At 49.1% G+C, this 27,744-nt stretch overlaps 1 protein-coding gene across 1 annotated transcript; it reads right to left on the bottom strand.

Moving 5' to 3' along the window:
• Positions 1–310: 310 nt before the first annotated feature.
• On the bottom strand, positions 311–6,070 carry NOTO (notochord homeobox). The gene is made up of 3 exons (XM_037126293.2): positions 5,686–6,070; positions 2,735–2,949; positions 311–708 (listed from the first exon to the last, which is right to left on the bottom strand). Exons 1-3 carry the CDS (start codon positions 6,068–6,070, stop codon positions 550–552), a joined length of 759 nt encoding a protein of 252 aa, XP_036982188.2. The 3' UTR covers positions 311–549.
• Positions 6,071–27,744: the final 21,674 nt, after the last annotated feature.

The following is a 27,744-nucleotide window of genomic DNA, read 5'->3' as shown; positions in this document are numbered from 1 at the left end:
TCCCCCCCCTTTCTCTCTAAAATCAATAAACATATCCTCAGGTGAGAATTAAAAAAATAAAAATAGAAAAAAAAATGAAAACAAAACAAATAGCCCTGTCTCCTCCATAGCCAAGCCAGGAAAAGATTCACCCCTGGAGAACTCAGGGCCGGTACAGGCACCACTTCCCCGGGCGACGGGGGCCTGTAAGCCTTAGCAGTTGCCCCACACTTAGCACTGGGCCCGGCACACCGTAAGTGCTTTACAGACATTATCTTAATCCTGTGAGATCCAACTAATCAACACACCCATTATACAGGTGAAGAAAAAAAGGCTCAGAAGTTCAGTAATGTGGCCAAGGTCATAGCCGAAAGCCAAAGTCTGTGCTCCTGACCATTACATTATTGCAGCTCCCGAGAGTCAATATTGAAAAATTCTCAACAGTTCTGATTCCTCTGGTGCCCTTTGACCCTGACGAGGCTCTATGTTAAGATGTGGGGCCGGGAGGTTCAGTGGGTGTTTCCAGGAAGAGCCAGCCCGACCGCCCAGGTGGAGCCTGCGTCCCCGTCCTCAGCTGCCCACTCCTGACTCGGTGTCTTCTCTCTGGGTGACGGTGTCAGAGCTGCTGGAGGGCTCGTCTGGGGAGGCAGCCTCAGCGGACGTGGCCAGTGGTTTTAGCCTTCGCTGCTTCTGATACTTGACCCTGCGGTTTTGGAACCAGACCCTCACCTGTAAGTGGAAGGCGTGGGCAGAGATCAGAACGTGGCCAGTTCCCACGGCTTCTCCCATTCCCACAGTACGCACTCCACCCTGGCCAATATGTGTTCTTCCTTCTAAGGGAAGCATTGCCTCAAAAACATCCTTCCCCATAATTCTAGTTACCATTCATTCATCCGTTCATCCAATAAGTATATATCACGTTCCTCTTATGTGCTAGGCACCGCCCTAGATGCTGATGATACGGTGGTGAGCACCAGAGATGTGGCCCCTGCCCCCTGGAAGCTCACAGTCTAGTGCAGCGAGACTAATAATGAGCGTGAAAACAAACACATATATAAACACATACGGGGGCACAAATGGATTTGAGTGTCTCTGGAGAACCAGCCCTTAAGTCAAGGCTCAGAGGACGGAGGCCAGCCTGGAAGGGAGAGAGAAAAGCAGGCCAGGGCAGCGTGGGACCTGTGAGGAGGCTGTGAGGTGGAACCGAGCTCGGAGTATTTGAGGACCAGAGAGGAGGCGGGCACCGCTGGCATAGCCGAGAGAGTGAGAGGGGAAAGCGGAGGAAGAGAAAGTGGGAGTGGTCAGCAGGGGCCAGGTTCCCTAGTGCCACGAAGGCCCAGGGCAACCCCAAGGCTTTTAAGTGGGATACGGCACAGTTCTGTTTACGTGTTAAGTCAGCAGTTTTCAGCCTTTTTCATCTCATGGCACACATACACGGATTACTAAAATTCTGAGTCACACCGAAAGTATGTATATGTTTTGCCACTTTGACCAAAAAATAGGTATAATTTTGATTCATTCACATCAGTTGGCTATTGTTGTGTTGGCTGTTGTCAACTTTTAACTTGACACTCTAAGGAAAACGAGACTACAAGACTGTAGTGCCCCAACTACATAGTCAGGTATTGCATGAACACTGGTGTGGCGCACCGGTGGAAAGTTGCTGTGTTAAGTGAATGGCACGTCTGGCTGCCGTGTGAAGCATGGATGAAGGGAGAGGCATGGAGACAGCTGGGAGGTTCTTGCAGTGACCCAGCAAGGGCTGGGGCTGACACGGACTGGGGTGGTGGAGGGAAATGAAGCCATTCCAGCTGCATTTTCGAGGCAGAGTTGACAGGCTTGCTGATGGGTTGGAAGTGGGGGGAAAGGGGTAAATGTAGGGTGACTAGGTGCTGTGAGCAGCTGGTTGGGTGGTGGGGCAAGGGTCAGATTTGGGGAGAAAAAGTATTCAGGAATTGAGGTTTAGACTTGTTAAGTTTGAAATGCCTCCCCATAAGACATCCAAGTGGACACCTCAAGAAGGTCGTTAGATCTATGAATCAGGAAAAGGGGGCTAAGACACAAATTTAGAAGTCGTTGGCTTATAGATGGTATTTAAAACCATGGGGATAAATGAAGTCAGCCGGGGAGAAATATCTGAAGTCACAAAGAGAATACCAGCCAACAAAGGCAACAGAGATGAAGTGGGCAGAGAGCTGAGAGGAAAACCGAGAGAGTGCGGAGTCTGGAAACCAAGAGAAGAGTGTGTTTCAGTAAGAACGGGAGCGGTCAGCTGTACTTAGTGGAGAAATGAGATCAGAAAGGAAAGCATCTCCTGAGTTTGGCAACCCAGAGGTCATGAGAGACCTCGATGAGAAGTTCTGAAGGAACGGCAGGGAGAGAATTCATATTGGAATGAGTTAAGGAACAGATGGGAAGTGAGGACATGGAGACAATGAACGTAACTACTTCTTAAGAAGTTTGTATTATTTTAAATGTTTAGTTCTTCGAATGCCTACTTAATTTTGCTGTCAGCTCCTTATTTAGCATGAAGGTATAAAGTTCTAGATTAATATCATGTGCTGTCCCCATAAGTAATTTCTAATGGGACTCTTTCTCATTCGTGCAGGGAGTATGGCCATAATTACTCTCCCCCAGCTTCCTGGCACAGAGGAAGAAAGACCATGTCCTTGTCCCAACCGCCACCCAGGGCCTTCTGGAGAGTAGCGTCTGTCCTCAGGTGCAGCCCAGGCCCCACAGAACTCCCTTCTCCTACCTGGTTCTCTGTAAGGTTGAGCCGGGCTGCCAGCTGGGCTCTGCTCTTCCCTACTAGATTGTGCTGTTTGGCAAACACTTTCTCCAACTCTTGCAGCTGTTCCAAGTTAAACAAAGTTCGAACCCTCTTTTTGGGTCTCTCGGTGTCCTGAAGGTCCTTGACCGGGGCCCAGTCTGGGGGACTCCAGTGGCCTGGGCAGTGATCCAGCTCCAAACCTAAAGAGCACCCAGCAGGAGGGGAGGTTAGCCAGCACCCACCTACCCGCCCATCTTGGGGAGGCAGAACAAGCTCGCAGCTCCATGGCCCTGCCTTGCCGTTGGCCAGTTAAGAGAGGCACCGTGGGAAGAGACTGCGCAGAAATGAGAACAAGAACGAGTGAGGCCGAAGGGACAGTGTTGTGAGACTCCTGCTGCCCCCACTGTTCTCCCGCCGAGTGGCTTCAGCCCTGGCCCCGAGAGGAACTGCCAAGCCTCCATCTCCCCTCGCCCCCCACTCCTTTCCTTGGCTACCTCAGGAAACGCCATGGGATGGGCAGAGGAGGGACCCTCAGGGGTCCCCCTTTTCATTCACTAAACATATAACTTTTGAATGGCTATTATGTGCCAGGCATGGTCCCAGGACAAAACAGAAAATCCCTGTGAACTGTAGAAAAGGAAAAATACTGTATCAGACAGTGATTAGTGCTAATGAGAAAAACAAATCAGGAAAGGAGAAGGGGAATGTGTGTGTATATTGGCAGGGAAAGGGGATAGTGTGCATCTTAGAAAGAGGAGCCACCCACTGAGGGGACATTGGAACAGGGCCACTATGTACAGCTGGTGTCCCACATTTGGGTGCCCAGCTGAGAGGGTAAATGGAGTCTGAAGTTCTGCCCACTCCCCACAGGTCAAGTGTTGCCCCCTGACAAGGTTCTGTGTCTGCCTGAAGGAAGAGGTGCCTTTTTCTCCTGCATACAAAGGTGCTGTTCAGCTCACCGAGATGTGGGCCTGCGGGGATGAAGATTTGTCCACCAGGGGGCAGTACCTAAGTTATAACTGGGAAGGAATGGGAAAGGCAGCCTTTGGGCCTACACACCCAGTGTTCCAGACAAAGGAGCAGAAGTGCATCGCTGAGACCCTTCCGCTCCCTTTAGCCTTGGCGAGGCTCCAGTGTTGGCAGACAGACCGCTCCAGAGACGAGACTGAGGCCTGGGCCGTGGCTGCCCAGGACACCAACCACAGGCTTGCCATAAGCATTAGCATAATAGCAAGAGATGAGAAAAGTCAGTGGGGCCTGATTAAATAAATCATGGTACATCCTCACAACAGGCCACTTTGAGATGTAAAGAAGCTCTGTATTGGTTGATATGGAAAAACCCCCAGCTATATATGGTCAAGTGAAAAACATAAGGTGGAGAGCAGTGTGTCTAGTATGGGGAAAACAGGTGTATTCAGGTACTAAATATGCATGAAATACTTCTGGAAGAATAACGAAGCTGCTGTGCCCTGACCGAGTGGCTCAGATGGTTGGTGCATCATCCCTCACAAAAAATGGTTGTGGGTTCAATTCTCAGTCAGGACACACACCTAGGTTTCAGGTTTGATCCCAGTTTGCAGCACCCGTGGGAGGCAAACAATGTTTCTCTCTCACAGCAGTGACATCTCTATCTCTCTCCTTTTCTCTCTTTCTTAAAAAAATCAATAAAAATATCCTTGGGTGAAGATGAAAGAGAGAGAGAGAGAGGAAGGAGGGAAGGAAACAAGGAAGGAAGGGAGGGGAAACTGGTATTGTTGGTTGCTTGTGGGGTGGGGGGAACTAGGTGACTGGAGTTCAGCCACTCCATCTATCTTAGTAAACACTTTGACATTTGAACAGTGTGAATGCAGTACCTAAACAAAAATGAACTTGAAAAATGAGACTACTTTAAAGTAGTTAACTGCAATTCAGACCTCAGGCATGCGGGGAGGTTGAGAAAATGTGACTTGGGATGATGGCCATGGCTTCCAGTTTTAGTGGCATGGGTTTGGCCAGGGCTGGGACACCAGGCTTCCTCTGCAGCAGGGGTGAGAGGGGTGCCCAGCTGCAAGGGGTGGAGGAAACACAAGATGGGTGAGGCGCAGGGAGCAGAAGTCAGGTAAGATTGTATAAAAATGACCTTGGTGTGGGTTGATGAGGCTTGCACTAATTTTGCTGGTTTCCCTCAGGGAGACATGGGAAGCATGAACCAGAGAACCAAAAATTGCAAAAACTGTTATAGATGTTAATGTTAGGGGAGAAATTTACCTCAACAGTGAAATTCTCATCAGGATTTAAGCTTCTGAGCTCCCAAGACCTAAGGTACCATTCTAAGAGCACTATAAGCAAGCAGGCCCAGAGCCGTTCAGTGTGGAGATAAGTTCATACAGATGTGAGCGGTGGAGGCGACTTTGGGGTCTGGGGACGGGCCAGCCCCCAGCAGCTCCCTGCTGAACAGCACCACCTGTAGCATCTGCTTCTCCGGTCTCAGAGCAGCTTTGGGGAGTAGCCTGAGCCACAGGGCTTTGTCTAAGGGCGGGGGGGGGGGGGGGTGTGGGGGAGAGCAAAGGACTTTACAAATCCCTCCTCCAGGACGCGGAGCCCCAGCCCCGGCCCCCCCCCACCCGGCCCCTCTACGCTTCGGGCCCCTGTAGGGGTCGGAGCCCTGCTCCGGCCCACCCGCATTTCTCACTCCGCACCCGCCCTCACACACACCTGCTCCCACCTCTGCAGCCTGCAGGGGAGGTCCGGCGCCAGGGGCTGTTCTCCGCGAGTACTACTCTAAGGGCCTCAGTTTCAGCTGCAAGGTCAAGGGTCATAGGGCCACTTCCCACTCAAGCCGTGTGTGGTTCTCGAACTCAGGGACTTCTCTATCCCGTGCCTCCCTCCTGTCGGGGTCTCCACTCTTCAGCTACCCCGCCTGCTTCCCTGGACGCTGCGGCCGGGCCACCTCATACCTGTGAGGCCGGGGCCCTGGAGGCCGCAGAGGTGAACCACGCGCAGCCCCGGCGCAGGAGGCTGGGAGAACTGCTGGTAGAGCCCCACGCTCAGGTAGGCGGGCAGCAATGCCGCCGCGCACGCCCACGGCAGAACCGGGGCCAGAGGCCCGGAGGGAGCGGTCCAGGTGCCCGAGGCGGCGCAGGCGGAGACGGACAGCGGGGAGGCAGCGGGCGCGCGGGCCTTGGGCCTCGCCAGGATGGCCTCGACGGAAAAGGGCTCGAGGTGTCGAGGGGTGCGCGACCTGCCAAGGTCCGCGGAGCCGCGATGGAGCGCGGGAGACCGGGGGGCCGGAGAGCAGCCTGAGCGCGGGGGCTGGACCTGATCTTCCCCGGGGCCGGGCATGGCCCGACCGACGCTCGGCGGGGAGGGCGGGAGGCGAGTGAGAACACCCTGCAAAAGGGGGACAGATTGCTGGCCAGGACTGGCCCAGCTGTGGGCAGGGGCTCTTAAATTTGGCGGGGCGGGACAGGGCGGGGCAGACGGCCTTTTCTATCTCCGCCCAGATGGGGCCTCCCGGGAGCTGCGGAGCCCCCTTACAAAGCCGTGCTGTCCGGACGCGGGTCGGGAAAGGCGAGGCGAGCGCAGCGCCAAGGAGCACCCTCCCTCGCTGTTCCTCATTGCAAAGGCGCACCCCGGTGCCGAGGGAGGGAGGCACGCTGTAGCTCCCCGGCGCTCTTGGGCGAGCCACCCCGCCACTGGGCGCCTTTGAAACAGAAGCCCCAGCCAGGTTGACCCGTGACTGCACAGACGTTTAAAATGTTTAATTAAATTTAAATATCTTGTTTACAAGCACAGTGAAAAGTAAATTTCCCACTCTGTCCCCCCAGCTATTTTTCCTGTCTGCGGACACCAAATTCTTTTGGATCTTTCCAGGAACCATCTGCACCCCCATTATCTAGGCTCCACCGGAAAGGGCTTTTCTATGTCCAAATAGGTGGAAAGGGAAGAACTGTAACAGCTCCAGACTTTAATGCTAACGTACTGTCCATGCACGGGCGTCAACGGCCCACAAAACTCCTTGCCTTCTGTAGGTTGATGGGCAGGCATTCTGTCCCTGTTTTACCGGTGGATATAACCAGTACTCACTAGCTGTTGTTCCTGGTGAGTCACAAGTTACTGTTTGTGCTCCTCACCTGTAAAATAGTGCTGAGAGTAGCTACTTCACGGAGTTGCTGTGTAGATTACGAGTAACACACGCAAAGCATTCACACTTGGCCTATGCGGGACCAGCGCTATAAGGTGGCTGTGGTGCTCAGAGGGATATGTGACGGCCAGCGTGACCATTGCACTCTGTCTCCCCAGATCAGTTCCTAACATTGAAACTACTCAGGTGCAGGGCGCTTCCTGGTCATTGTCAATAGGTGTCAGCGGGGACACAAACATTCCCTTTCTGCTCTGCCAAGTAGGGGCCAGAGGAACCTTGCTGGGTGGGCAGCTGCCTGCCCCACCCTGCTTTTCGTCTTCCACAAATACTGGCTCCGCCTTCTGAGCATCTCCCCCGCCCCCGCCACCCTGGCCCCGCAGGCAGCCTGGACCGTGTGACTGGATGAAACGATGGGCTGGTGGCCCGATGGGTCCTGGGTCTAGCCTTACTGTGGTCCGGCCAAGGGCTGCTGGGTCAGAGATGACCGAACAGCTGCAGGAGAGCCCTGGGGAAGCGGTGTGGGTGGGATGCACACTGGAAAGAGGGGCCCTTGCTTACCTAAGATCAGACGCAGTGGTAGCTGGGGGTTTGGGTAAAAGTTCTAGAGACTCGCCCCCACCCGCATCCCCACAACCCCTAAACCCTACACACACCACCCCGTTTCTCAACATGTGTCTTTTCGAGGAGCTATTCCCCTGAGCGAGAGGGTCTGCGCAGCTCCCAGGAGCAAACTAGCCAACAGCGTTCCTTGTGAAGAGGGGCGGGGACCCACCTTTTGGGGCCCACAAAGACAACAGTTCACGCTGTTGGTGGACAGTGGGCCCCAGTGACAGAATCTGGGTTTGGGAGTTGGGCAGACGTGGCTTCACATCCCCGCTTCACCCCTCAACATTTCAGTGACTTTGAATGAGTGGCTTATTCACTCTAAGCCTCGATTTTTTGTAAAGTGGAAACCACATCATAGGTGAGAAAATAATAGGTGAGTTAACTAATGGGGTTGTTCCCAGAATTAAATGAGATTGTGTCTTTAGCTAAGTGGTACCTAATCTGGGGAGGAGAGTCTACATGCAACAGCAGATGTGCTTGAGTAAAGCTTCTTAACAGGGCGCAGTGAGAGAGGATGAGGCCAGATTCACAGTGTCTGGTCTCTGTCCTTTACGAAATGAGACTCTCGATGGGTTAACCCGGCAGCGCACCCCACAATCAGAGGGAGTTGACAAAGATATGACAACGGAACTGATACATTGAAAGGCTTATGAACATTTTGTTAAGTCTGGTTGTGCTGATTTTTAGGTAAAATATATGGTCAGTGTATATCTGCTTTGGATTTTCAGTACACAATTAACTATGTTTCAGTAGATAATTACCAATTTTTCTGTTATTTCACTTATTCTTCCTTGGACAGTAAGTTCCTGAGGATAAACATTAATATTCCCAATTTATATATGAGTAAATAGAGGGAGCGAAATTGGTAGGCTGCCTAGGTTCGAATTCCGTAGCTATGTGACTTTTAGCAACATGTGGTTTTCATCTGCATTCATGTGCCTGAAGACTGTTCAGGCTGAGCATCTCATACGTCCAGTTGGATGGCCAGGAAAGCGCCTGCTGAAGCTCTCTGCTGATATTTACTAACTTCACACAAAATAGGCTTTAGAAGTCCAATGCGCTATCCACTGTGTCACACAGATACCTGCAAACTAGACTTGGAGTAAAAAAGGTGACAAGAGACCTGTAGGACATTATATATGAATAAGTTTCAATACAGCAAGAAGTATAATTATAAACCTAGTGACGGACCTTCAAAATATACAAAGTAAAAACTGACAGAATTGATGGGAGAAATTAACAGTTCAACAATTATATTTGGAGATTTCAAAACCTCACTCACTATACTGAATAGAACAACCAGAAAGAAAAATAAGCAAGGAAATAGAGGACCTAAATAACACAGTAAACCGACTAGACCTGACAGACATACATAGAAGAACCTGCCCAAGAACAGTGGAACCCACCGTCTTCTGAAGTGCACAGGAACCAATCTCCAGGGTAGACTCTAATTAGGCCACAAATTAAGTCTCAGTAGATTTTAAAATATAGGTGTACAAAGTATGTCCTCTAACCTCAACAGGATGAAATTAGAAATCAATTTTAAGAAGGAAGACCAGGAAATTCACAAAATTGTGGAAATCAAATATCACGCTTTTAAACAACAAATAAAGAGAAAGTTACAAGGGAAAAGATGAATGACAATGAAAACACAACTTACCAAAACTTAAGGGACTAGAGAAAGCAGTGGTAGGAGGAAATTTATCGCTAGAAGTGCTTACCTTTAAAAACAAGAAGGAAGTCCAGTCAACAACCTAACTTTACAACTTAAGGAACTAGAAGAAAAAAAGGACAAACTAAACCCAGAGCTAGCAGAAGGAAGGAAAAATAAAGAATGAAGTAGAGGTGAATGAAAGACAGAACTGAAAAACAATAGAAAAAAATCAGTGAAACCAAAAGTTGGCTCTCTGAAGAGATCAACAAAATCCACAAACCTCTGCCTAGACGGACTAAGAAAAAAAAAGACAACTTACTAAAATAAGAAGTGAAAGTGGGGACATTACTACTAATTCTACAGAAACAAAAAAGATTATGAGCAAGTACTATGAACAGTTGTACACTGATAAACTAGGTAACATAGATAAAATAGACAAATTATAGAGACCATAAAAACTCCCAAGATTAAATCATGAAGAAAAAGAAAATGTGAGTAGACCTATAACTATTATGGAGACTGAATCAGTTTTTTTTTTTTTAAATCTCTCAACAAAGAAAAGCCCTGGAGCTGATGGCTTCACCTGTGAAGTCCACAAAACATTTAAAGATTTAAATGTTTACTTATCCTTCTCAAACTCAAAAAGTCAAAGAAGAGGAAATGCTTCCTAACTCATTTTATGATGCCAATATTACCCTGATACCAAAATTAGGAAAGGGCAATGCAAAAAAATAAAATTATAGGCCAATATCTCTAATGAACATAAGATGTCAAAATCTTCAACAAAATATTAGCAAATTGCACGTAACAATACATTAGGATCATACACTGCAATCATTCCAGGGATGCAAGGATGGTTCGATATCCTCAATCAATCTGTGTGATACTCCACATTAACAAAATGAATGATAAAGATAATATAATCTCAGTAGATACGGGAAAAACATCTAACAAGAGACAACATAGCTTTATGATTTTAAACAACTCAATAAAATGGGTATAGAAAGAAAGCACCTCGACATAATAAAGGCCACGTATGACACACTCACAGCAAACGTGCTCAGTGGTGAAAAGGATACCCAGTCTCACCACTGCTCTTCTGTGTAGTACTGGAAGTTGCAGCCAGAGCAATGAGGTAAAAAATAATAAGCAATAATAAGATTGAGCATATTAAGCAATGGGCCCATTAAGGTCATTGTCATGTCAGGAGAATAATTAAAATACTGATCAATTTTATTTATTTGTAGGCAAAAACATTGGTTAAGCTTAGGTACACAAAACTAATAGGTCAGCCTTGGTTGGTGTGGCTCATTTGGTTGGGCATCATTTTGCAAAGCAAATGATCGCCAGTTTGATTCCTATTTCCAGCACATGTCTGGGTGGTAGGTTCGGTCCCCAGTCAGGGTCAGTACAAGAGGCAGCTGATCCATCTATCTCTTTTTTTTTTTTATAAATTTTATTTAGTTATTTTTCAAGTACATTTTTTTATCTATTTCTCCCATCCCACCCCCCCATCTATCTCTTTCACATTGATGTTTTACTCCCTCTCTTTCTCTCTCTCCTTTCTTTTATCTAAAAAATAATTAATTAATTTAGTCCTGGCTGGTGCAGGTTGGTGGATTGAGTGTGGACTGTGAACCAAAGGGTCGCCAGTTCAATTCCCAATCAGGGCACATGCCTGGGTTGCGGGCCAGGTCCCCAGTAGGAGACGTGCAAGAGGCAACCACACATTGATGTTTCTCTCCCTCTCTTTCTCCTTCCCTTCCCCCTCTCTCTAAAAATAAATAAATAAAACCTTAAAAAAATAAAGCTGACATCCTATCTTTAATAAAAAATAATTTAATTTAATCAAACTAATAGATAGCCTTAGAAGCTTACGCAATTAATGTAAAAATAATTGATGTTTACAATATGTCTTTCTTTGATCAATAATCAATTTTAAAGTTATAGCTGTATAACATTACTGTGTAAAGTGTATTTCTTTTTTTGAGTTTATGGCTATGAAAACATCAGCTATTTTGTTACAGTTGGCTGTTTTTGTAAGTGTATCACAATTTTCTTCATGCAGAAATGTCCTGATTAGGAGTGGTTATTGACTGTAACTTCACAATTAAAATTGTTTTTATGGTAACAAACAAACACACACACATAAGGGCAAAGACAAAGAATCAACATATATTTTCCAAGCCAGCAAAAGATTTTTATGTGGGAGGAGGCAGGGTTTGTGTGAGAAATTTTAACAGTTCTCTAGAAGATGGAAAAGGTGACGTTAAAAAGAGGATGATGAGCAGGCAGAGACCTTTCACTTACGTTTAAGTGAGGTGAGTGTTTCTATTTGAGAGGGGGGGTCAGCCAGGATCATTTTCTAACTTTGTGGTTCTTCAGTTTGTTTTTAAAATGTTTTTGGGAATGGCTAACAAAAAAATGAATATTTTTTTCACGATCTCTGAATATTGTTCCCACAATCTCTGCCTACAGAATCCACTGGAGAGAGACCTTCAGGCAACCAAAATGACAGAAAAGAAAGCAGCAAAATCTGTAATGGCAGTGACCATCAATGACTCCTAACATCACACGCAGAAAAGGCCAGATATTATGTGCCTGCTGATGTAAGTATACAACTTTACCTATGAAGTTTGTTGTCAAGAAAAAAAATCAAACCCAAATCTGATCAAGTCTTTAGATCAAACTTCCAATTCACAAGAATATACTGGCCAGAGCTGCATCTTAAATACCACAGGGAGATAGGTAGTCAGCAAAATCCAGAATATGGGACACTGTAGGGCATACTATCCATCTTTATCAATAAACAAATTATAAGGGAAGAAAAGATGAAGAGAGAACCAATGGGCTAACAGAGTCATGAGTCATACTCACCAATTGCAATAATTAGACCTTACTAGGAACCAAAGAAATTGCCTAAGTATTTATGAGGTAATTGAGCACATTTTAGTACTGGATATTGAATGTCTTGAAAGATTATTGGTAGGTGTTTTTCTTAGGTATGATAATGATATTTTTAAGGTATGATAATAGTATTTTTAAATATTTTATTTATTTATTTTTAGACAGAGGGGTAGGGAGAGAGAGAGAGGGAGAGATACATCAATGTGTGGTTGCCTCTTGCATACCCCCCCAAACTGGGGACCTGGCCCACAACCTAGGCATGGGCCCTGACCGGAAATCGAACCAGCAACCCTTTGGTTCGCAGGCCAGAGCTCAATCCACTGAGCCACATCGGCCAGAGCTGATAATAGTATTTTTAAGTGTATCAAGTCTTTACATTTTAGAAAAACTTACTGAATTATTTATACATGAAAATATATGATGGCAGAATTTCCTTCAAAATAATCTCAGATTGGTGATTGGCCAACATGAAATTGGCCGAGTTTAAAATTTGTTGAAGTTAGCCCTGGCTGGTGTGGCTCACTGGATTGAGCACTGGCCTGTGAAACAAAAGGTTGCTGGTTCGATTCCTGGTCAGGGCACATGCCTGGGTTGTGGGCCAGATCCCCAGTTGGGGGGAGTATGCAAGAGGCAACCACACATTAATGTTTCTCCCCCTCTCTTTCTTCCTCCCTTCCCCTCTCTAAAAACAAATAAATGAAATCTTTTTTTAAACAAGAAAATTATTGAAGTTGGCAGCTGAGTGCATGGGGTTGCGTTATGGTATTCTTTCTGATTTTGTTTATATTTAAAATTTTCTATAACAAAAACGACAATAAAAATAAAGACTGACAATGAAGGAATTGTGTTCATTTTTAAGTAAGAAGGGAAAAAAGCAATGGGGATAAATAGAAGAAAAGAAAAAATACAGATGAGAACATAAAGTAGTGAAATAGAAAAACTGATACAGTCAATAAATGTAGATGAGATGCTCACAAAGATCAATAAGATCCAAAAGGGTTCCTTGAAAACATTAATAGGATAAACAAACTACTATCAAGATTTATCAAGAATAAACAGAGGAAAGGCATAATAAACATTATTAGGAATGATGGGGCAAAGCTAGAAATAAAATAGAGATTATTCTACTGTAAAGAATTATTATGAGGCTGGGATGGGAGTAAAAGACAGAAAACTGTACTTGAACAACAATTAAAACAAAATTTAAAAAATTATTATGAATAATATTAATGCATTTGAAAACTTATATGAAATAAATATTTTTAAGAAAAATATGCATTGTTAAAATAGACTTTAGAAAAAAAGAAAACAATATACCATTAATTGTTAATAGGAAATCAAAATTTTATTAACCACTTACCTTTCTCCCCCCAAATACACCCAGTTCCAATAGATTTATTGAAAAAGTAATCCTGACTTTATGCTGTTTCAGAGATGAAAAGGGGGGAAGCTACCCTCGTCATTTTTTAGTGTAGTAATAACCTTGATCTCCAAACCAGAAAAGGATAGTTTAAGAGAGAATCATAAACTAATTATTCTTATGATGCTAGGGAGTTAAAATGTTAAGTATGATATTAGTGAACCAAATGTGGCAGTTTATATTAAAATAATTAACCATGCCTTGGCTGATGTGGCTCAGTGGATTGAGCACTGACCTGTGAACCGAGAGGTCACTGGTCTGATTCCCAGTCAGGGCACCAGCCTGGGCTGTGGGCCAGGCCGCTGGCTGGGGGTGCGCCAGAGGCAACCAACTGTTGTCTCTCTTGCTCATCGATGTTTCTCTCCCTCTCCTTCTCCCTTCCTTCCCCTCTCTCTGAAAATAAATAAATAAAATATTTTTTAAAAATAAAAATAACATAACCATGATCAAATAGGGTTTATCCTGAGAATGTTAGAAAGTTCAACATCAAATCTATTAAGGATTACAAATATTAACAGATTAAAAGAAAATATAACATTTTAATAGATGTAGAAGAAAACATTTGATAATGTTCTATAATCATTTAAAAATAAACACTTTTAGCAAACTTTAGGGTACAAAGTGGTCCTAAAGTAGTACTCCATAGAAATAGGTTGAAGTAAAAATATAGTGATCTTAGTAGATACAGAAAAATTATAAAATTTCACACTTGTTTATTTAAAAAGTGTACCTTTTACCAAACTAAAGGGTAAAGGGTATTCATCAAAGACCTACAGCAAGAATTATGTTTAAACACGATACTTTTACAATCAGAAATAAGATATGTATATCCATTATTGTAATGTCCTTCCATTACTAAAGGACATAAAATAAGGTCTGCATAAATGAATGGGAACAATTAAAGTCAAAAGATGACCCCCCAAAACTGAGGTAGATCCAGGGGAACGGAGTGCCGGCCTCAGAAACACACCCAGCCACCTGCAGAAACCCGGTGCGTGACGGGAGCAGCATGGCGGTGGAGAAGGCATTCCACAACTTCATGGACGGCGGTGTTGGCAGAAGCACTGCAGGCAGGGAAAGCAACTCCATGTCACAGTAACTGGACATTCCAGTGAGAACAAACTACTGGCCCTTCCTGTATAACCAACTTGCCACCAGCTGGCTGATTGATGTCCAAACCGGGGGCTCAGTGTTGGTGTCTGCTGTTAGCAGGTTGGCCGTGCAGCAATAGCTGTAGCCAGACTGGCTTCGGTGAGTGGGAATCCACGTTCCTTAGCCCGTGTATAACTTCCATCCCTCCCATGGTGGCCGCATTTTTCATGAGCCCATTGCAGTGACCATCCTTAGTTGTCTTTGGTGATTAAGTGCCATTACTTGGTCTCTGATAACCTGAGATCTCAACATCCTCATTGAATTTAGGGAGCCGGCTTCAATGGCATAAATTCCTGCCATCATTTCTGGCCGATGGAGAAGAGCCACAGTAAAACTCTCCAAGTGGGTATATCAGGGCTTTCTTCATGAGTGCACTTCTCACAGGCTTGGGGAAAGAAGTGTCCTCTGGACCTTCTTGGGCACATATGTAGGGAACAGGTAAACAGGTTGTATATGGTAAATCTAGTATTCCAGTCTTGCTTAGCCTTTGGATACTTTCTTCTATAGTATACAAAGAAGTTTAGCCATTTCGGCTTCCATATTTCAGTCAACCAACTGAGCAAACTGTTAGAACCATTCAGGGTAATGCACTGAATCAGGAACCTCTGCTTAGCGAAACCCTCAGAAATAAATTAAGCCTAGTACGACTGTATATTCCTTCCACTCTGACCCCAAACCTTTAGGATCCCGGTCTGTACATTTCCCCAGGTCTCTGTTGACATAAACTGGCAAAATCATGCAATTATTTTTATGAATATCATACCCTTTCATAGATCATACTTTGGACTTCACCCTTTGGACTTGAATCTTTAAGCAATGAGAGGAGATACAGGTAGATCCTGAGAAAAACAAAGACCACCCCTTTCAGGGAAACCCATCATGGGTCCTTCAGGTAAGGGGAGACCAAGGTCCTCATACAGGACTGGAAGGGCTGTTTCTACCTACAAAGGGGGTTCAGCCGAACTTAGAAACTCAAGGGCCACAGATTCGCTGGAATCTGCCCGCCTGTGTCTCTATCCTAACCTTCATGGTCCTTTTCAAACAACTACCTAATCTTAATGAAAGAGACCTGCGAGGTAGGGAACATAATGTGCCCCATGAGACAGCCATGGAGACGTTCAGGTCCCTTACATAGACCTTGAGCTAGAATGTCAATCCCTAACTCATATTCTTTCCCCAAGTTCTCCAGGGCCCTGAAAAACAACCCCCCATCTCATTCTGTTTGTTACGTTCAAGCCAATGCTTGGTCAGCTAATGCTTTTACTTCACCAGCACTGACTTACAACTGAGGGGAGAAGCATGGCTAGAGACATGAGCATTTTGAGCCCTATTCGGGATCCCTAGGTAAGGGGACCTAGCAAGTGGAGGAAGGTGTACTGGGGGGCTGCCCTGTCTCCCAACACCCTTGTGAGTTCTGCTCCCTTTTTCCTTTTTCATTCTATTACAGGGTCTCTCTCCATCCCTTTTTCTTTCATCTTTGCATAGGGAGGTTTTTTCATCCGGAAGAAATATGCTAACTGGGGGAAAATGCGGGTCTTTAGAACAGACATGGAGGCCCCCACACATGAGGCCTCGAGTTAAGCCCAGCCTGCGGGATGAGAAGGCCTGGGGGCCCCTTGTGGGAAGCCCCACACCCCCGCCCCTGGGCCGGGCAGTTTCAGCTCCAGCACACACCTGCGGCTCCGCTCCTCCGCCCCTCCCGCATCCCCTGCACCTGACAGGCCAAGAGCAAACAAGGTTGTTTGTTCCTCCCTCCCTGGAATGCACAGTGACACGGAGGTGGCACTGTCTATGCTGACAAATGTCGCACTTTGCAGTTACCTACTGTTTCTGGTCTTTTTCTGATGTGTGCTGCTTTTAAGACTGTCTCTGAAATTCTATGCTCTTCAATTAGACTGGAGTCAGCAAACATCTATTTGTTTGAGGTTTCCTTTATGTGCCGGGTTTATGAGGGGTACAGAGGAATGAAGAACAGTCTCTCCCCCATTGGGAGTTCACGATCTCGAGCGGGGGAGGGCGGGGCAGGGAGACGCATCCACAACTAAGGAACGCAGTGGTCAAACTAAAGGGGCCATTTCTATGGGAATACGAAGGACAGACATTAGTTATAACTTCCAAGTCCAGGAAGGTTCCTCGGAGGAGGCTTTTTCTCTGCAGGTACCTCCAAAGAGAGGAAAACCTAGGAAGACAAAGAGTGGGCGAGGTTATGCTGAAAGAAATGCTACAAGAGAAGAAGGGCTCTGGGACGGACCCACTGGGCCTCCCAAGGTTGAGGGCGGGCAACGGCAGAGGAGGGATCAGAGATGAAGCATCAGAGATGAAGGATGAGGGCCAGGGCAAACGACCCTTGTGCAGGGAGACTAGTCTGTTTTCTCCCCACTCAGAGTACTTTAGAGCTGGCTGGGACCTTAGGAGCAAGTAGTCAAAGCCCTTTGTTGTTCAGAAAAGGAAGGACACGGAGGTCCTGCCGGGTGGGGAGCGACTTGCCCAAAACTCAGTCAGGAGTCCTGAGCCTCCAGCTCACTCTATACCCTGCCCCTGTGATGACCCAAAACTCAGGTCCGCACCTTGTTTGTTGTTTTATTCACCGGCCATGATGACCACAGGGCCCAGCACATAGTAGGAGCATGCATTATTCCCCAAATTAAATTGCGTTTCTCCCTTATTCCTCCAGTCTGAAGAAAGAGACCAGAAAGGGATGGTCCTCCACCGAACCCCATGATACTCCAGGCGCCGTGCACGGTAAGTATTTCTGCATCTTGCTGATTCCCACAGTCATGCTATTATTCCCATTTTGCATCTTGGAGGACTAAGTGATTTGCTTTCTAGCTAGTGACCTGTCAGAATTCAAACCCAGTCCTGACTGACTCTAAATTCCATGAGAGTGTCCACCTACATGGTTGAAATTGCATTTAATTGAATTGCTTTCTTCTCTGTGTTCATAGCTCTTCGAGGAAGAAGGGGCATTTTTTTTCCTTTGAGGGTGAACGGGGATGGAGTTGAGAGAAGAATTGTGTGAGAGGGTAAAGCGTTTCAAGAACTCACTAGTCTTAACTCCTCATAACTGGCTGAACTTTTAACGCCAGTTCAAGAGGCAAACAAAGGTGTTGTTTCTTTTGAAAAAGTCACTGCCAACCTTGCTTCAGCCCCCGTCTGCATCACCAACATCTGAACATGCTCAGGGGGCCCAAAAACTCGGAGGAGTCGTTGAAATCAAAAGCCATGAAAGAGTTGGGTCGTGATGTGTGTGACCTTTCTAAGAGTCTTGTAAGCAAAGAGTTGGAGCTGGAGAGGGGAGAACCCTAGAGAGAGGTGTCTGTGCTCTGAAGAGAGAGTAACAGAGATGATGCTGGCGAAGTGGTGATGCAGGTGGTGGTGGTGATGGTGGGGTGTGGGCGTGTGTCTTGCAGGTAGGTGACAGGTGGTGTGGGTCAGGGGGAAGAGGACAGACTGGTCACTGGCCCTGCACACCCAGCCAGACCTTCTCTCAGCCTTGCAACCTTTTCGAGGTTCTTCCACAAGCAGGTTTCTGGGGCTGTCACCAAGCCTTCGCCACTACCTACTATGTTTAGAGAGGCTGAGTCCAGGGACGGTGGGGGGGAGGTTGGGAGAGAACTGGTGTGGAGGTGGGTGCTAGAAGTCACAGGGACCCTCACTATCCAGGCCAGGTGCAGAGGCAGGGCCTTGCTGCCAGTGGGGGGTCTAGGAGTAGGGTGGGGGCTCAGGCTGCCTGTTTGTTCAGCACCAAACTGAAGGTTCCTGTTAGGAAGGACCCTTGTTTGTGTCCAGGCTGATTTGTTTGCTGTTTGCACTTACACAGAGAGCTGCCCCTGGGAGTCAGGGCTTCAAACACAGGGGTGGGCGTGGGAAGGGGGGTTATGGGCCCAACTCAGGGCTTCCAGGCTCCAGAAAGTAACCTGGGAAAATCAATGTCTACACGCTCCTGATGAGGAGAGGGGAGGGTCGGACCCCACTGGAAGCTGAGCCCTGGCTTCCTGCGTTCCAGAGAAGAGCCTGGTGGGCCTTGCCCAAGAGGAGTCCTCTCTCACCAGGGGAACTGCCTAGTGAGGGCCAAGGTATCCTAGTGTTGGGGTCCCCCGCTGTGAGATGCTAATTTAGTTGATCTGGGGCCTGGCTCTGGGAGCTGCGAAACCTTCCCAGGTGATTCCACTGTGCAGCTGAGGTAAGAACCACTGTTCTAGATCTACCAGCTTCCCAAACCTTAGCACGCAGACAGATCATTTGGGATCAGGCTCAACTGCAGATCCTGACTCAGTAGTTCTGGGTTGGATCTCTGGAGTCTGCATTTCTAACACGCTCCTAGGTAATGCTGGTGTTGGTCTGGGGAAACGTACTCTGAGTAGCCACACTCTGTACCTGCTTTACAGTCCTCATTCCAATTGTCCTCACTGCTCACTGGGGAGGGGGGAGAGCCGTGTCCCCAAGATTCCTGTGCCCATTCACCCAGCCTACCTTTCCCCACCACTTTCCTTGTTGAAGGGATCAACAGTCCTCACAGCCTCTCTGGCCAGGGCCATCCTCTAGTCATTCTCAGGGTCTTGTCGACAGATCCCTGCCCCAACCTGTGACAAACCAATTCAACTGCTTTTAGCTGGGGAGTGTGACAGAGGCAGGGAGAGGGCAGAAGCAAAAGTAGCAGGCACGTCGTCTTTTGTCCTCTTGAAAATTGGGGCCTGTTCGGCAGGCAGGACGTAAATACTGTGTGGTAAATACGTAAATAACCGTAAATACTAAGTTATGTTTCCAATGATGGTTGTAGTAATACCTCCCTCCCCATATGCTCTGTTGCAAAGAGGCCTTGCCATTTTCCCATCCCCTGTTCTTGGGTCTGGGCTAGCCCTAAACGGAATGTGGAGAAAGATTAACCTCTGAGACAGGGCCTTATGATCTGAAGTTTTCCCTTTGCCATATGAGATGTTCACTCTTGTGAAGAAACCCTAGCCATGTGGAGAGGATGAGAGAGGTCCCAGCATCCCAGCCAACCCTGCCAGGACCCTGTATTTGTGAATAAAACCATCCTGACTGTTCCAGTTCCAGCCACCATCTGATTGCAACACAAACCAGCTACATAATTTGTGGAGCCCAGTGTAAAATGAAAACAGGTTCCATTGTTCAAAAAGTATCAAGAATTTCAAGACAGCAACAGGAGAGCCTTAAACTAACCACCAGGTCTCTCTGAACCTGGGGACTGTGCAGCTGCACAGGTCTCATGCCCGTTAAGCCAGCCCTGATTGCAACCTCATAAGAGACTCTAGTTGACACAATGTGAAGCAGAGCATCCCAGCTGAGCCCTGCCCAGATTCCTGATGCTCAGAGGTGTGAGCAGCTGAAACAGTTGTTGTTTTAAACCACAGAGTTTTGGAGTGGTTTGCTACATGACAGTAGATAGCCATTGCTCATCTCAGTCTCTCACAGAATGAGGGACCTCCAAGACGAGGCCCTGCAGGTCAATTACTTGGGAAATCTCCTGGGCTATGACCAATGAGAAGTGATAATGCTTGTTTGTTAAGTGAACAGATCTTTGAAGATGAAGTCAGCTCACAGGATGTAATAGGTGAAAATCTAACAACAATCCGAAGTCTGAAGGTGTAATTTCCCCAGAATATGCTGGGCAGGGTAAAGGCAGAGGAGGGCAGGGATAGGACCCCTCTTGCGTTGCCTTTCTCTGGGGCCGGCAGGAGTGGAAGAGCAGCGGGCTTTGGAGTCGCAGACCTGGGCTTGCATGACACTTTTGCTCGTTCACACTGTGAGAGCTGGAGGAGCCTCGCTCCCCAGTGTCCCCAGCCTGCTGCCCCATGCAGGCCTTCTCGTCCCAGGGAATGGCAACTTCACCCTTCTAGGTGCTAAGGCTAATAATTTGGAGTCATCCTTGGATCCATTCTTTCTCTCATCGTCACATTCAGTTTATCAGCATAATTCTCAAAAGGCTCTACTTTCAAAATATATTCCCAGTCTGACTTCATCCAACCACCTCCACCGATACCACCATGGGCCCGACTTCCTGTCTTCTGCTAGAATCACTGCCAAGGCTGCCTACCGGTTCCTCACTTCCCTCCTTGCCCTTGCTAGTCTTCAACCCAGCAGCCAGAGTAGTTCCAGTGAACAGCATCAGATCAAGTCACTGGAGATCCTTCTGGGATCTAAGGTCTTTTGGGGCCACCATTTATGGAGCATCTGCCATGTATGGAACACACAAAATCAAAGCAACGGGTCCTCACCTGTGAAAAATCACAATGCTACTTTACAAAGCAGGAACGCAAGGCTCAGAAAGAAGGGAGAGTCATTTATGCAGGTGACACAGCTAGCACATGGCAGAAGGGAGGGGCACCCGCTCCTCCCTCCAGGCTCCTCCCCCGGAGAACTCACAGCTGGAGCCCTGGGGGGCGGGGGTGCTACTGGGGCTTCCCTGTGGGTTGGGAGCACACCTGGGCTTGGTGCTGAGGAGGACCTGTCAGTGCTCACTGCCGGGGTAGGCTCTGCTCACCGATAGAACAGGGACTCACAAAGCTGGCCTGTAGGGGCAAGCAACGGGGCACAGGATCAGGAGCCTACCTGCTCTGGGGCTGTAGGTTCCTGGGAGGCAGGACCTGGTTTTCTCAGTCTCTACAGAGCTCCTGGTACAGTGCTCTGGGGAATTTTAGTCTCTCCGTTCTGTCAGTGGTTTGTAGAGGTCTGGACTTGATGTCAGGATACCTAGGCTCTGGTTTGGTTCGACGTCTAACTTTCTGGGTCTGGTACAGAAAGTCACTTAGGCCCTCTGTGAAGTGGGATAATAGCCTCAAAGTGTGCTGAGCCCAATTACGGAGGCATCACTATGCTTTTTAAGTGCCTTTTCCGCCTGGGCGCTGTACAAGCGAGGCCACAAGAACGCACCGTCCTGGCGGGAAGAGACGTGGGAGTGGACAGGCGCGTTGCCTGGACACCTGGAAGGGGTTTCTGAAGGGCAAGCCAACAGTGTAGTTTCTCGCAGCAGGCAGTAGAGGGCGCGCGCAGACCGTGTGATGGTGTGCCGGCTTCCTAGGTTGCGGGCAGCAGCCTGACCTCTGGGGTCTCTGCAGCCCCCGCGAGAGCGCAGGTGGAGGAAGGGTCGACTGTAAATGGGAGGGAGAGGCCCTTTACACTGGAGCCTAGGGGTTAGGATCAGCTTGTTATAGACTACTCTGAAGCCCGAATCTGAGAGGTGTAGCTGAAGGTGTTTGCTCCCGGGTAGGGAAGAGGAAGGAGTGATGCTGTGTCAAGCGCTCACAGTCGCTGTTCTGGAGCTGAGGGAGTCCTTGGTTACCAAATGGGCGGGAGAAAAAAACATCCCTCTCCTCCCCGAGAAAAGGGGGGGGGGGAACTGACACTCCTCCCCCAGGTGCTCTATGCAGTCACACCTGGGATGTAGCTGTGTGTGTGTGTGTGTGTGTGTGTGTGTGTGTGTGTGTTGGGGGGGAGTGCCCATCTTCCTGCTTCCAGATCACACTCCTTGCCAGCCCCAAATGTGCAAGCAGTCAAGGTCCTTCTGACCTGACATGGGTTCATAGGCTTATGTTTCTTTTCTGATTCCAAAACTAGTATATACATGTTGCATGAAAATAAAACAATACTGAAATTACTCTTAAAAAATGAATTCCTCTCCACAATCCTCTCACAAAATAACTTCTGTAACAGTGTTGTTCAGGTTTATTTCTATTCCATATATACACTAACACATGTACTTATTGTGACTGTGACAAAAAAATCAGTGCATTGAACTATAAAACTGTTCTTTTAACTTGCTTTATTTTTCAATATACAGGGTCCAGCAGGAGTAACACCTGCTTGAGTGTGGTTGGTGGGGTAATAATATGGGTGTAATAATTTACAGTTTTAATTTGAACATTTCACCTAGAATGTACTATGGTGTGCTTGAGTATGATATTGCTATGCTAAAGAATTACATGATTATGATTTTGTCATCAAACAGGAGCATTATCTGTGCCAGACCCTGTAAATTTCACACTTCACTGAGTCAGTATATAAAGCTCTGCCTCATTTTGTATAAATGGCTGTACAACATGCAGTGGTTGAACCAGCCCCCTACTGATGGGCCTTAAGATATTGTTCCCTTTCTGGCCCTGGCGAGCACCCTTAAGGGTACTGTGTATTCTTTAGGAGAGATTGTTACATGTGTCATTCCTGGGAAGACAGAGAAGCTCATTAGAAATGTTGGCTGATGTTGCTGCATTGCCCTTCACAAAAGTTGCCTGGACAGCATGCCCAGCTACAGTAAGCAGAAGGTCCTGGTTGGTTTAGCTACAAGCTCTCTCAAGGTGAGGGCTGAACCCAGTTAACTCTTGGGACTGGTAGTTGCCTGACCTGGGCACTCTGGAGGTCGAAGCTGCTCGTTAAGGAACATAGGGGACGGTAAAGAGGAAGGGAGGGAGCTTGCTGGTTCACTTCAGAAGTGTCAGCAGCAAGATAAAGGACTTCATAACTGCTCTCAGAAAGGGAAAATTACAAAGGGCCGTGGTGGGGTGGGGCTGGGGGCAGTGCATAGTGAGGGCCCTGGAGGCGTCCCTGGGAGAGAAACTTGGTCACTCCTGAGGGAGAGGGGCCCCTGTGGGCACGGGTGCCCCAGGGACAGTGCACTGCCCTTTCAAGCACCAGCATCTGTCTGAATGTGGGGGAAAATCCTACTGTTGGCCAAACCTCCCAGCTGCTACAGAGCATGTAGCCTGTCTTTGGAGGAGGAGATGGCTAACCATCCCCCCCCCCGGGACTCCTGAGACGGAATCAGATGTTAAATTGCACCCTCCAAGAAGCCCGAGCAAAGGCGTGTTTGGAGGAATTCCACTCTGGTTAGAACAGGAAGGAACGTGATTGAGGGTTAGATGGGGAACGGGAGAGGGGGAGGAGCTCTAGCTGGGGGATGTGGCAGAGGCCCGAGTGCTAGTGTCCTACAGCGCCAAGGAGAGGAGTTTGTTCGTTTGTTCCGGAGTCCTAAACTGTCCTTCTAACCTCCGGACCTCGGGGCCCTGGAAGATCTGGACTTCCAGACTCCGGACGCGTACCCTGGGGCTACCCCGCCGTCAGAGGCTCGGCTCCCAGAGCAGCCGGAGGACTCGGATCTGGGCGGGCTTTCACCGCGGAGCGGAGAGGTCCCTGGACACCAGGGGGCGCCGTCGCCGCGGCGCTGGTCCCAGGCTCTGGGGCAGCGGGCACCGTGGCAAGGCTGCAAGCCCAGGTGCGCACCCGGGCAAAGGGCTGCCACTCCGGCCTTCACATTTCCACCTTGGGCTCTTTTTTCTTCCCCACCCCCAACCAGGAGCTCTTTACTCTCGCCCCACCAGGCCGACCGAAGACTAGAGGAGCGGGCAGAGGGCAGAGCTAGAGCCAGGCAGTGTCGGGGTGGGGTGCGAGTTCCACAGTGGACCGAAGGAGACTGTCCACTCGTCCTCGCTCTTCCTGTGCCCTCCCTCTTTCCCTCATTTTACAGGAATTGGTGGCCTTCTACGTGTCTGCTCAGTAAGGAAAGGGTGCAAATTCAGAACACTGGAAAGAAGGGGGAAAATCCTTTTCTTCTTTGCTCCTCCAGCTGGTGCCAGCTTCCTCCGAGTCGCCCCATCAGGAGCCCCTGACCCTTCGCCTTCCTGTGGGCTCAGGCGGCCGAGACTCCCCTGGGGTGGGCTCCGAGGACGCCCCGTGTGGGGTAGGAGCCCGACCTCCCCGGTCCCCGCCGTACACCCGCACGCAGCCGAGCCACAGCCGCGGGCGGAATCCAGGAGCCGGGATTGAGGCCGCGGGCGCCTGTTTGCCCAGCGCCCGCCCCCGCCGCCGCGGTTCCTAATCTCCGATACACTTGCAAGTTGGCTTCCTGCCCCGGGGCCGCCGCTCTCCTAGCAAACAGGCGGAGCGCGGCGCCGCATCCGAAATGTGGCATTAGAGCGCGCGGAGGAAAGCCGCGGGCCGCTGCTACACTGTAATTGCCCTTCTCCGCCCTAATCCTCCGGCCAGCCCCTCCCGCCTTCTGCGGCCCATTGATTAGGGCGGGAGCCGCGGGCTCCGCCGGGCTCCGGGAACTGCGCCCCTACCCAACCCTGGGCCTAGGGGGCTGTCAGGACCCTCCCCCAACCCCAGTCTCCCTGGGCCCCGCCCCATCCAGCTAATGACCTTCCGGACTTGAGGAAGAAGAACGTCCCTGAAAAGGGCTTCAGGTTGCCAGGGGAAAGATGGGGGTGAGAAGGAGAAGGGGACACTCCTCAACCTTTCCCAGGCACACCCCAGGCTGAGAGACAGGATCCCCCACACCTTGTCCTCTGGGTGATGAGGGAGAGGATGCAAAGCATCTGCAGGGACCTGCCTGGGCTTGACACCCCGAAGCTGGGAGCTGGGAGGTCCCCGTGTGCCCCAAACCGCTCTCAAGGCCCCAGTGCTTCTGCAGTGGCCTTCACCACAAGTAGTTAATGAGAGAGGTCAGTGCAGGGGAAGAGAAAAATGGGGTGATAGGGAAGCCATTGGGGGCAAACTCACTGAGGCCTGGGTGATGGCTTCAAAGGGACAGACCTGTTTCCAGCTGGAGTTTTTTTTCTTCCCTCCCTCCTCCGCCCAGCCTTCCATCCCGGCACCCAGCGTGCACCTGTCCTCCCCCGACGGCCGCCCCATGTCCCTGGGTTTAGGCCCACCATTCAAGGCTTAGTTTCTTTGCACAAGGGCATGGCCCTGGAGGGCCCAGAGAGGAAAAGCTGGGGTGGGGCGCAGAGGCTGGGCCAGGGTAAGCAGACGTCTGCAGAAATGGAACGCAAAGGCAATCGTAAGAGAGAAACCAGCCTGAGAGGACTGGGTAGCAAACTAGAACCTGTGTCTCAGTGCCTCCCCTTAATGCCCCTGAATACGGCTGGGACTAGGGACAGGCAAGTGAGGAGCCACCCAGGGCACATTTAGGAAGGCACTCCCTCTCAAGGTCATACAAGTTCAGGGTCAACAACTGAGAGCAGTGCCTCCTTGCCTCGCCCTAGTCCTGGGAACCCTCCGCTGGCCTAAGGTAGCCCCAGGCCCTGCCCATTACCTGTGGATTTGCCTCATTCCCCGACATCACCTTGACATCTTCTTCACTCTTTACTTGGTTGGTATTGACTAGCCCCCAGCTGGGACAGAAGCTGCATTCTGAAGCAAGGACCTCATACCTCAAAGTCACTGCCAATAGCAGAACCTAAGTAGGCAGTGAGTACTAAATAAATATATAGCTGATGAATGAGTAAATGACCTTGCATCTCCCACCCTCCTCATCTCAAGTCCCCAGGGTTGCTGGCTTTACCTCTAAGCCCATTTAATCCTCTGCCTGAGTGTGAATTTGCTATTGATGTGTTTTTATTCTCACGTCCTCTGATACCAAGCCCCACTTTTCCCTCCAGCCAGATGCCCGACTCCCTGAGGGTAAGGACCAAGCCTGGCCTGGAATTCCCTCTCTGCCTGACAGCAAGAAGCCCAGGGTGGCCCTCGGTATACGATGTATGGTGACTGTGCGGGGCCTCACGCCCATCTGAGGACTTTGGGCAAGTCCTCCTGATGTTTTATTTCTGGTTAGGGAAGGAGTGATCCAGGTCACACGCCTTTGCAGTGACAGCGATGGCTGAAGGCAGGGGCTTGCATCCCGGAAGCTGCAGGCTCTCCTCATTTTCAGTAACTTGACACGTGCGCTGGCTCGCAGTGCCTGTGGCATCATGGGTGAGACATGAGACAAATTCACACGGACTGCCGGGTCCTGCGGAGGAAAAGGGACGGCATGGCTACTGTCTCAAGGGGGGAGCAGCTCAGAACGGCCTCGCCACCCTCTTAAGGGGAGAGTGTGCTGACCCTTGCCTAGACAGGCTTTTATTGGGTTTTTTTGCACCGGAGTCCAGGTACAACTTAATCATCGTTAGGCAATAAACAGCAGATAGCATACAAAGATCTATTAGGGCTTCTTCTGAGTCAGGGTCTATCAGCTAACGGGCTACAAGACTTTGGGAAAACAAACTCATATTCTGCCCGGGCCTTTATCATTTAACTAAGAGCATTCTTAGCAAAGCAGGCTTCACAGGATTTTACATACCCTTTCTCAGGCCTGATCACCCAGGGAGCCCACCATTCCCAGCACAAAGCTGCACCACCCTCTGCCATTGTTTTCAGGCTTAAGTCAGGCAGAGGAGGCAGATAGCCAAGGAATTTTCAAAGACTTCTCACAGACAGACAGACAGGACTCAGGCTTCGTCAAAGCCGAGGGGCGAGGGTCCATCACCCCCTTTCTCCATAGCCCCCCAAGTCCGTCCCTGGGGCCTCCACGTGATCACGCCTGTCTTAGGCTGTTCCCCCCTTGGGGAATCTTACCCGTCATTGGCTAACTGATCAAGCACTGGAGGCCAGTTATGGAAAACAGGAGCAGAAGTGGCATTCCCGCCAGGGAGCTTTGTCTCCTTAGTGGCTTATGGTCCAAAGGTCAGCCTTAGCCATGGGGGGTTTCAGCTCCTGAAACCAGGCAGGGCAGTTCCCAACGGTAACTGCATCATGTATGTGGGGGTGGGCTGGCGGGGGCTTCCCAGCTTTCTCATACCAAACCAGGTGCATGGCCACCAGCTCCAGCGCACATGTGCACAGGTGGGCGTGTGTATGGTGTCTGTTGGGGATGTGTGTGTGCATTGTGTCTGCTGTGTATGGATGTCTGTGTGCCTGGGGAGTGTATGTGTGTGTGTGGTACCAGTGGGGAGTACGTGTGGATTCTGTTGGATATGAGTGTAGGCTGGGGTGTTGGCTGGGTGTGTGTGTGTCTGCTGAGTGTGGGTGTATAATGCGGTATCTCCTGGGTTGTGTCTGTGCGATTTAAGCGTTTGCTAACAATGAGGGTAAGTGTTTTCTGTCGGGTGTGTCTGCAGTCTGTGCAGTGCTGGCCGGAACGGAGGTGTGTCCTGTCTGCTGTGTGCGGGTCCCTGCCCGCAGGCTGTGTTGTGATGCTGCCCTTCGGAAGCCTCTGTGTAAAATACCTGATGATGTCCCCGACCAGGACCCAGTGCTTGGTCAGAGGCTGTTGTCTTTAGGCCTGGGCTGGCTAGGGAGGCACGAATGGAGTCTGGGAAGTCCATTGCTCCAGGAGGTCAGGAAGCAGAGAGCTAGCA

The sequence above is a fragment of the Artibeus jamaicensis genome, unplaced genomic scaffold (genome assembly GCF_021234435.1).
Source record: "Artibeus jamaicensis isolate MK-2021 breed Jamaican fruit bat unplaced genomic scaffold, CSHL_Jam_final contig_3174, whole genome shotgun sequence".
Classification (NCBI taxonomy): domain Eukaryota; kingdom Metazoa; phylum Chordata; class Mammalia; order Chiroptera; family Phyllostomidae; genus Artibeus; species Artibeus jamaicensis.
Note: the sequence above shows the minus strand (reverse complement) of the source record. Positions and strands in the feature narration are given on the sequence as shown.